Source organism: Mustela putorius, unplaced genomic scaffold, assembly GCF_011764305.1.
Source record: "Mustela putorius furo isolate JIRA1106 unplaced genomic scaffold, ASM1176430v1.1 tig00003845_pilon_pilon_pilon, whole genome shotgun sequence".
In the NCBI taxonomy this organism is placed as follows: Eukaryota; Metazoa; Chordata; class Mammalia; order Carnivora; family Mustelidae; genus Mustela; species Mustela putorius.
Window position 1 is genome coordinate 94,311,888 of NW_025421998.1, and position 11,316 is coordinate 94,323,203.

At 38.7% G+C, this 11,316-nt stretch overlaps 1 protein-coding gene across 2 annotated transcripts in view; it reads left to right on the forward strand.

The window, feature by feature from the left end:
• Positions 1–7,574, forward strand: part of LOC101691537 (probable inactive serine protease 58) — a 28,306-nt gene extending 20,732 nt beyond the window's left edge. For both annotated transcript variants that reach the window (XM_004741609.3, XM_013049647.2), the window contains exons 3-5: positions 4,196–4,440; positions 5,263–5,399; positions 5,784–7,574. In XM_004741609.3, coding sequence (XP_004741666.1) covers positions 4,196–4,440; positions 5,263–5,399; positions 5,784–5,933 — 532 coding nt within the window. In that variant the 3' untranslated portion in view covers positions 5,934–7,574. The remainder of the gene's footprint in view (positions 1–4,195; positions 4,441–5,262; positions 5,400–5,783) is intronic.
• The last annotated feature ends 3,742 nt before the right edge of the window (positions 7,575–11,316 follow it).

The following is an 11,316-nucleotide window of genomic DNA, read 5'->3' on the forward strand; positions in this document are numbered from 1 at the left end:
CAGTGGGGAGCCTGCTTCCTCCTTTCTCTCTGCCTGCCTCTCTGCCTACTTGTGATCTCTGTCTATCAAATAAATAAATAAAATCTTTAAAAAAATTTTTAGGAACTGTTTGTTCTAGCTCTGTGAAAAATGGTGATAATTTGATAGGATTTGCATTAAATGTGTAGATTGCTTTGAATAATAAAGATATTTTACCAATATTTGTTCTTCTAATCCTTACGCATGGAATGTCTTTTTGTTTCTTTGTGTTCCCATCAGTTTCTTTCGTGAGTGTTTTCTAGTTTTCAGAGTGCAGATCTTTTACCTCTTTGGTTAAATTTATTATTAAGTATCTTATAGTTAAATGGGACCAATTATTTGATTTCTCTTTCTACTGCTTCATTATTTGTGTATAGAAAAGCAAAAGATTTCTGTATGGTGATATTATAGCTTGTGACTTTGCTGAATTCATGTATCAGTTCTAGTAATATTTTGGTGGAGTCTTTCGGGTGTTCTACACAGAGTATCATGTCGTCCATGAATAGTTAAAGTTTGACTTCTTCCTTGCCAGTTTGGATGCCTTTTATTTCTTTTTGTTGTGTGATTGCTGTGGTTGGTACTTCCAGTAGTATGTTAGATAACAGTGATGAGAGTGGTCATTTCTGGCTTGTTTCTGACTGTAGAGGAAAAGCTCTTAGTTTTTCCCCCCACTAAGGATGATATTAGCTGTGGTTCTTTCATATATGGCCTTATGATGTTGAGGAATATTCCTTCTATCCCTGCTTTCTTGAGCATATTTTTCAGGATTTGATGCTGTATTTTGTCAAATGCTTTTTCTGCATCTCTTGAGAGGATCATATGGTTCTTATCCATTCTTTTATGAATGTGATGTATCACATTGATTGATATGGGAATCTTGAACCACCCTTGCAGCCCAGGAATAAATCCTACTTGATTGTGGTAAATAATTCTCTTACTGTACTGTTGGATTAGATTTGCTAGTATGTTGAGAATTTTTGCATTTACATTCATCAGGGGTATTGGCCTACAATTCTCCTTTTTAGTGGGGTTTTTGTCTAGTTTTGGAATCAAAGTAATGCTGGTTTTGTAGAATGAATTTGGAAGTTTTAAATAGATATTTTTCTTTATTAGCTTTATTTTTATTTATTTTAGAAAGAAAGAGCAAGTGAGTGTGGTGGGGGGGAGGGGGGCAGAAGAAGAGAGAGAATCTCAAGCAGACTCTGCATGTGGAGCCTGATGTGGGGCTCAGTCTCAAGACTCCGTGATCTAACCTCAGCCAAAATCAAGAGTCAGTTGCTTTGGGGGAAATCAGAGGGGGAGATGAACCATGAGAGACTGTGGACTCAGAGAAATAAACAGGGTTTTGGAAGGGAGGGGGGTGGGAGGATGGGTAAGCCTGGTGGTGGGTATTAAGGAGGGCATGTATTGCATGGAGCACTGGGTGTGGTGCCTAGACAATGAATCTTGGAACACTGAAAAAAATAAAAATATTAAAGAAAGAGTCAGTTGCTTAACTGACTGAGCCACCCAGGCATCACAGTATTAACTCTTCTTCAAATGTCTGGTAGAATTCCCATGGGAAGCTATCTGTCCCTGGACTTTTGTTTTTTGGGAGATTTTTAATTACTGATTCAATTTCTTTGATGGTTATAGGTCTGTTCAAATTTTCTATTTCTTCTTGTTTCAGTTTTAGTAATTTGTATGTTTCTAGGAATTTATCCATTTCTTCCAGATTGCCCAGTTCATTGGCATATACTTTTTCATAGTATTCTCTTATAACTGCTTGTATTTCTGTGGTGTTTGTTGTGATCTCTCCTCTAATTCATGGTTTTATTTATTTGAGTCCTTTCTCTTTTCTTTTTGATAAGTTTGGTAGGGGTTTATTAATTTTATTAATTCTTTGAAAGAACCAGCTCTTAGTTTTGTTAATTTTTTCTACTGTCTTGTTTCTATATTATTTCTGCTCTAGTCTTTATTATTTCCCTTCTTCTACTGACTTTAGGCTTTATTTGGCATTCCTTTTCTAGCTCCTTTAGGTGTAAGGTTCGGTTCTCATAGGCATTCTTAGTTGTATTCTATCCATATCTCTGAGAGGGAACCATTATTCTCTTGTTTTTCTACCACAGTTCAGTTTTGCATACAATAAGAATTATCTTAAGCTGAAATTCACTCACTTTAACTTGCCTGAATCATCTATTTATCATGAAGTCTTATTTCAATATAAACCTCTCTATTTACTTATAAGCATATTTTATGATAAATTAAGTCATAAAATTAGGGGAAGGAAAATGAGAAATAGAGTAAGGATAAGAGAAAATATTAGAGGGCACCAGTTTTAGATAGTTATTAAATTAACACTGGAAGAACTAATGACTTCCCTTTAGCAAGACGGGAGAGTGATCTTTACAACAGAAAAAAACAATTTGACAACGACAGATGCACGAGAGTTATTACAACAGATTTAAACAATAAGTTGGGCCTAACAATTCTATCAAGTTCTATAGCTAAAACACCAGTGCTCGTTAATTCCCAAGGTATGGAAATGGATTGGTGAGGGTCATTAAGTGATCTCTCATTTAGAAAGGCAAGAGAGAAAGAAACTTAGTATCACGGTTTCTTCCTTTTCTGTTCTAAGGTATCAGTCCAATGAACAGTCTTGCTCTTGTCAAAATTCCTCCCAGTGGCCACTGCAATTTCATATTTTTCTGGAGGAATTATGCCAACTGGAGAGATATCATATGAATTTAAACACAAAGGGAGCATGTGTTTGGTATAGAGAACCAAATAGACTGAGATGATCTAATGAGAAGCACAGCAGTCAGTAAAAATCAACTTGGCCAAAGACCAGTCATCCCTACCTGGGGGTCCAGCAAAATCCTTCACTATAAACAGATGAAACAAAGTATGACAAACAAAGTATGAAACAAAGTTCTCAGGAGCACAGCAAAACTAAGGAAAGTACTTATTATATCTAATGTCTTATAAAAATGACTGAAAGCAAAATTTGCCTAAAGGTTATGGCTCTGATGAGACCTTTTAAACTTGTCAGTCCTTGGGCTTAGCTCAAGGATGAATTTATCAGGCCTACTTCTGTTCTATCTCTTTATTTTTATTTTATTTTTAAAAAATATTTTATTTATTTATTTATTTTGGAGAGAGAGAGAAAGGGAGAACAGAGGTGTCAGCCGGGGGAGGGGGCTGGAGGGAGAGGGACAAGCCAACTCTCCTCTGTGTGCAGAGCCCCACACGGGGTTCAGTCTCACAACCCTGAGATCATGACTTGAGCCAAAGTCAAGAGTCAGCTGTTTAACCAACTGAGACTCCCGGGGCACCCCCACCCTGTCCTACCTCTTTAAACTTTACAACTCTTCATAAGGTGTCAAAGACAGACTGAGAGACAAATGGTACTGTTGTTAGGAGACAATATAATCTTAGCATTTGGGAGCTCAACAAAAAATTTGGTACTTAGTACCAGTGTGGTACTTATCTCACTCTTGTGTTTGGAGAAATACCTGAGTGGGAGACTCATGGGCCTCACTGGAGTGCCCTATTCTGAATTTAGAGTCTTGAGCCATGCTTGTGAGTGGATCTCAACTGGATCTCAGTGGAACATCCAGGATTTTTGACTCCTGTTTTTCCAAAGGACCACCAGAAAAATCCCGTTAAGCCAGCAGTTTTGATAGATGTGAGTAGACCATTGTATATTCAGGCAATCCTCCCTAGCTTTAGAACATTTAAACTCTCAAAGCTGTTACTTACTTCCTCTATACAATTTCACATTTCCTATTCCCCTCAATTCCCAAAGGAGCCTCCCTAACAGAGCCTACTATTTCATAAAAGCCTTGACTATCCATTTGCATTCTTCTTTCTACCGTTTCCAGGTCTTGAATTGGAGCTTCTCTCTAGAATTATGCTAAGAACAGAGTCAATCCATTGCATTGCTTAACTCTTGGCAGGACCATTTACATTATAGTCTATGTGAATGCAACCCATTGGCTTGTATAATGCATAATCTGTGTGACCACATGTGGCAGCTACACATAAAGAATTAAGTGGACAAAAATGAGAGGAAAAGATTTAATGGGCTACCACAGAAGGAGTGATTGTGTTTGTGTGTGTGTGTGTGTGTGTGTGTGTGTGTGATTAGCCTTGGGATCTGGGAGCATTAATCTTTTTTCTCTTTTTCATTTTTCAGAGATCTTCAGATCATCTTTTATGGCAGTTCCACAAATATTCAAGACTTTACTGGGGAGTTTGTACCTTATGACAGGATCATTATTCACCCAAACTTTACCGTTACCTCTCCAAAAGATGACCTCATGCTGATAAAGCTACCTCTACCTTTTACCTTCTCCACCATGATTTTTCAGTTGCCTACTCGCAAGAATGCAATTAAAGATTGTTTGATTCACACTTGGTTAGACAACAAAAACTTTATTGGTGAGTGACTATCAAAAAGAAGAGTTAGTTCTTGGATATATTCATATCTTTAGGATCTCTAAGGATTTAAGGGAAGGCATTGAAACTTATAGTACTAATGCCAGATTTCTAGGCACATGTATAAAGCTAGAATTGGAACAACAGTATTGGCTGTCTAGAATAGAAGTGATCTTTAGAGTTTTGGGAATCAAATCCTAAATCAAGGTATTATATGAATGTATCACATTGGCACACACCACAGGGATTAGAATCTGAGTCTATGTTACAGTATTGATTGTAACATTCTTTATAGGTTTATGAACAAATTCTTTCACTTCTTTGAATCTTAATGTGTGAATTGGTAAGAATCATATTTTCCCTTTACCTAGCAGGAGTGATATTGTTATCGATTACAACAACGGTAGTAACTACCGTTTGTCAATCACTAATTACGTATCAGGGACAAAGCATCCTATACATATTATATAGTCATCATCACATATCATGTAGATAAGTTTCCTTGGGATTTATATCTTATAAGACAGAAAACTAAGATTCAGGGAAATTAATTTTCCAAGGTAATGAACTTGGTAATGACAGAGCTTGGATTCATATCTTGTTTCACGCATGGATTGTCTTCTCAGCAACCACCCTTTGCTGCTGAACAAATTCTTTCAGAATTTGTTTTAAATTTCATTTATCAGAGATGATAAATTGAGCAGGAGGATGTGTTTGATTCATGATCATTTATTTTTACTGAGAGGAAGCCCTGAAGTAGGGGGAGGCAGGATGCCTTATGAAAAGGCAGATAGGAATCAAAGTCTCCTTATTTTTTGTGCTTAGGAAATTCAAAGCATAAGCTGCAAAGAGTCAAGATTCAACTGAGTTCTAATAAAAACTGCAAAAAATTACTGGGTGAAAAACTCCTTGAAAACATGTTCTGCATAGGACCCATGCTAGGAACCCAAGAGCCCTGCCAGGTAAGTCTTCTTACCTCATTTGCCCCTAAGCTCAGTCTCTACTCTTTGTGTTTCTCATTCTTGGAGGGGCTGGATTTTTTAGTCAGGCTAGGAGCTCAGAGAGGAAGGGGCTGATGAATAATGACTCTTCTCTACCCTGTGATAGAGATGAAAGAAATAGATTTAGGGGGTGGAAAGCGATCTTCCAGCTACTGCCTGAAAATATCTGTGTAGGGATGACTGGGAGGTGTAGGGGTCATTAAAGCAATGGAAAGAAGCTTTCATACTGTATTCTTCTGTCTTGGACCCCTTCACATGGCAAATGTAGTAGCTTTCATTTTTGTTCAGGTGTTGAGGAAATCTCAGGTGGGAAGGAGTTTCTGATCCCTCTACTCTATCTGGCAGGTGGTCACAGCGGCACCAGCCATCTGTGATGGTGAATTACAAGGAATTATGTCTTGGGAAACTGGATGTATTCTAACAGGATATGCTGTTGTCTTCACTGACCTACACAACTACGTTCCATGGATCAAGAACATTATGTCTACAAAATAAGCTGATATAGAGCTCCACTGACACCCTTACCTCCCAGCTGGTCCACAGCAACCACCTTCTGTATCTCAGTCCCAATCTCTCCCAGGGTCTAGGCTTGATTGGAGTTCCAAAAGAGATCGTTGATGACTCTTGGGTGTTGGCATGACTCTAATCTCTTTAACTGTTTCTTTGCTTATTCCTAACTCATGACTAAATGTTTATAACATGGAAAACCCAAGTGCTGGTCTCAGGAAGTCGAATTCCCCCAGGAATCTTTTTGGATTCTACCAACTCAGATATTTCCATTAAAATTCTCTCTGCCTTATCTTAAGAACTCAAAAAACAAGTGGAATGAGGGATAATAGCTACCAGGAGTCGATTTGGGGAAAGTGTAACCATATAGCTGAGCAATTGCCAAAAGTTGGTCAGATAATTAGCAATTTTTCTAATGACAAAGTGTCTCTTATGTAAGTATGTGTGTGTGTTTGTGTGTGTGTGTGTGTGTATGGGTGGTTGTAGTTAGTTCCCATTAGTTCCTTAAAGGATCTATAGAATTGCTTAGGTCTACTGAGACCACCCAAAGGTCATTGTAATATTTGGGTTACATAAGGATTTCTGTATTTTGAACAAAAGCTGCAATGCATATTCATAAGAAGTTTTTTAATACATTTTCGTTCTGGTTTACTGCTTTTTATTTAAAATCACACATGCTTGCTTAGAGGGTACAAAGTGGTGTTCATGTTCGTTCTGGTTTACTGCTTTTTATTTAAAATCACACATGCTTGCTTAGAGGGTACAAAGTGGTGGAGTTCATGAGGATCCTGCCATTCGTACATGCCTCTGAATACACATTCTGTACAGTGCACACACTTACGAGCGCACACTTTCATCCACAAGCATACTCACAAGACGCTAGCCATTCCAAAAAATCTGTTTTCCATATGCTGTTTTTCATTAATCTCTGAGAGATTAAACTGATTTTAAACTAAAGCCTATCCATTTTCATATAAAATATTCAACATCCAAGAAATTTATCTCTGAAATGTGAAATGCATTTTTGTTTTACCTTTTACCCCATGCTATGAAATACTGGGATTTATGATAATTCAAATCGCTACCCAGTTGATTAAGTCACCTGTGTTTACACGGTCACAAAACCAAAACATTTTTCTTTTTAAGACTCTCATGGGGCTCAGAGATAATGTGGGAAGTGCGTCGTATGCAGAGGAACAGTGTAGGAATTAGCAGCCATTACTAATTTTGACCGTTTCCACCTCTTTCGCCCTTTTATTGCCTAGTTAATTCCAACTAATTCCTGGTTGCTAACAATCCTTTTCATCCTTGCCATATGCCAGGTTGTGTATTGTCATCAGCCAATTGAACTAGTTGCAGGTAAACTTTTTACTGGGATGATCTTCCTAACAACCTGCCCTGAGTCCTGAGTCCTTCCTAACAACCTACCCTGAGGCCTCAGGCTTGTATACAGACCTACCTCACTTTCTCCATGCCACTGCCATTGTTCTAGGCTGATTCAGGTGTTTTAAGACAAGCCTTTTCTTATTGATTGGGTCATAAACTCTTCAATTTTAAGGTCTGTTTACTTTATATCTTCTGGACTTGAGTTTTTTATGTATGAATTACCTTCTCTCTTTCTCATCTCATTCCTCAATTTGAAAAAGAAAAGGTAAGTCTGTCTATCCAGTTGTCTGTCTTATCTTCTATCTATTTATCATCTATCATCTATCTATCTATCATCTAGCTATCATCTATCAATCTAATCATTATCTCATCACCATCTGTGTATCTAACTGAGCCAGGACTGTTTATCATACTACTAATTTTTGGATTGTGTGAATATTTTGTTAATTATCCTATCAATTTCACCTAACCTAAACTCTAATCCTGTGTATGATTGATTCCAAAGTTTTCTCTTTTTCTCCTTTCTTTTCTGTTTTTTCTTGCTTTTATCTTATCTTTTCTTTTTCTTAAACTATTCTCCATTTTAAGTTAGTCTACTAAGAATTTCAGGTATCACATCCACCTGCCTCTCCTGATATGCCCACCAACAACTGCTCACTTTTATTTTGGTTCCTTTTTCTGTTTACATGGGCTAGGGCTAATGTTCCATGACTTTCTCTGTAGTTTAAGTACTTTTCATTTAAATGGATCCCTACAACCAAGCTTCAAATTTCAGTATCGTAATTGCAGAACACATCTATGGGAACAGGAATGCTTGCCCTATTTGGTCAAGTGGATGGCTTTTCTCTGTACTCTGGTTCCCTGTCCTGTCTCCAACCTTGTGTTTCAATCATGTCTCACCTTCAGATCAGGAGGATAGGGATCACCTCTTGGGTACATAATTTTTTTATATAGTACTTCAAAGGTCTCTTCTAGACTCATGTGTATATGTTACAATTTGGCTTTTATTTATCCCTCAGTGTGATTATGGGTCTTCATTTCCATTGGTTCCCTGGGTAAGCTCTTGTAAGCCCACCATATTTATAACCACGTACTTGCCAATGATTTATATGCTTCTGACATCTCAGCTTTTCTTCCTCAGGCCACATCCTTCTTTGGAAATATGTAGGGGGTTCATATTCTGTTTCTGTAGACTGTGCTTCAATTCTTAGCCTAGGATTGACAAACTGTAAATTTGGAAAATCAATGAGCTTTGTTTTTTAGATTTGCTTTATCTGTAAAACAAAAGAGTTATACTTGATAATCTTGGTGGTGGACACTGTGACTGCCCTCCTAGCATCCACTCCACCCCTCCTCTGTAAGGTCACATCATTCTCTGGGGTATGGTCTGCACTGATTTAAACTTATCAGTGAACTCCCTGAGTTTGGTTTGGGGATGGATACATGAGGCAGTTTGGCTTATTAAACATCAGTCCCCCAAATTCAGTGTTGAGATAACGTAATGAGCTATTGTTGAAGCCTTGTTTTGGGCAGTGTGGCAGGTGAATGAGACTGATCAGAGTTGCTGGTGTCACTTGGCAGCCATCAGGGAAGCTGCCTGAGGATGAAGTGCATCCACATAGGTGGTCAAAATAAGAGAATTGCCCAGAAATGTAACTGAAGTCCTGATAAAACCATTCCAGAATTTAAGTCTTCTCTCTGGATATTTTTAGTTCTATGATCCACTATGCAATTTCTTTCAGTGTTTAAGACAACTTGAATTGGGCTTTCCATTGCTATAGTTAAAAATATCTCAGTTGATAACAGTTTCCAAAGTTCCTTCTGTCTCTGTCATCAATCTAGACCAATGTGTGCTAAGTGTTTCATATATTCATTCTTATTAATTTTCATGGAATATGTGTGGAGTCATTTTTATCAGACATAAGCATTCTGCATCTCCTCAGATATTCTCAACTGCTCCTTTGTTTTCAAAGGCTTTTCCTGTCTTCTTGGTCATACTGCTACCACCTTCACAGAGCTCTGCAAACTGGCTGGAAGCCGGGCTGAAGCTCTGAGCATGAATAGCTCTCACGTCCATAAACTGAGCCTATCCACGCCACGTGGCCACACTACTTTAAAAAACTTGTATACAAAGGCACGCTTTCAGGCCTTAGTTTGGGCTTTCTGAGTGCCTGTTGAGAGGAAGATGGTATCCTCATGAATTCAGAGTGGTTGTAATCTGGGGCATGAGCCTTGACCAAAGAGAAATGAGAAGCGGGAGCCACCCAGATAAACTCCCACTGTTCTCACTCTCCTGTAGGCTGCTCTGACATGTGGGTTTGTCTCACACCTCTCCCTATAGCTTTGCTTCCTGTCTCTCCTTGCCTTGCTTCTTTTTTTTTTTTTTAATTTTTTTCAATTTATTTATTTTCAGAAAAACAGTATTCATTCTTTTTGCACCACACCCAGTGCTCCATGCAATCCGTGCCCTCTATAATACCCACCACCTGGTACCGCAACCTCCCACCCCCTGCCACTTCAAACCCCTCAGATTGTTTTTCAGAGTCCATAGTCTCTCGTGATTCCTTGCCTCGCTTCTACTTCACACCCTCACTGCCCTGGTTTTGTAACTTTCAAATCATGGCAGGTCTTTAATCCTTGCCTCTGCCTTGAAAGGACCATGTTTATTCTAATAAGGCATCTGAAGTTCAGGGATGGGTTTGTTCAAAATCAGTCAGCAGCAACCCTTGGATTTGCATCTGGATCTCATACCAAGCCAGATTGCTGTAAATGTTTCTAAATATCTACTTTCAGGTTTGTAATGTTCTTTTCACAGAACAGTAACAAACAGTTCAGGAACCAGCTCTGGTCCAGGGACTATCACTGTCCTGATAATACTAGCACTACAAAGGCCTGGGAGTCTTGAGTTATATTCTTTTTGCCACCTCTACCCCATGTCTTCTTCCCACAACACTCATTGCTGGTGGATCTGAGTGGTTGGGAAGATGTCAAAGAGACTTCTAATGTATCTATTTATGTATTAAGTAATTTATACTTCATAGTTTCTTTATTTAGAGATGGAATTATTTTTTAAGTTTTTAAAATTACATTCAGTTAGCGAGCTTATAGTACAGTGTAAGTTTTTGTTGTAGTGTTCAGTGATTCATTAGTTGCATATAATACCCTGTGCTCATCCCAACATGTGCCCTCCTTAATGCTCATCACCTGGTCACCTCATCCCCCCACCTCCCTCCTTCTGTCGTCCACAGTTTGGTTCCTAGAGCCTAGAGTGTCTCATGGTTTTTCTCCCTCTCCGATTTCTTCCCATTCAGTTTTCCTTCCCTTCTTCTGTGGTCCTTCCCTCCATTCCTTATGTTCCACATATGAGTAAAGCCATATTGCACTCCTGGGTATTTACCCCAAAGATACAGATGTAGCGAAAAGAAGGGCCATCTGTACCCCAATGTTTATAGCAGCAATGGCCACGGTCGCCAAACTGTGGAAAGAACCAAGATGCCCTTCAACAGACGAAGGGATAAGGAAGATGTGGTCCATATACACTATGGAGTATTATGCCTCCATCAGAAAGGATGAATACCCAACTTTTGTAGCAACATGGACGGGACTGGAAGAGATTATGCTGAGTGAAATAAGTCAAGCAGAGAGAGTCAATTATCATATGGTTTCACTTATTTGTGGAGCATAACAAATAGCATGGAGGACAAAGGGAGATGGAGAGGAGAAGAGAGTTGAGGGAAATTGGAAGGGGAGGTGAACCATGAGAGACTATGGACTCTGAAAAACAATCTGAGGGTTTTGAAGGGGCGGGGGTTGGGAGGTCGGGGTACCAGGTGGTGGGTATTATAGAGGGCACAGATTGCATGGAGCACAGATTGCATGGAGCACTGGGTGTGGTGCAAAAATAATGAATACTGTTACGCTGAAAAAATAAAATAACAACAAGAACAAAAAAAACCCCATATGATAATTGTCTTTCTCTGCTTGA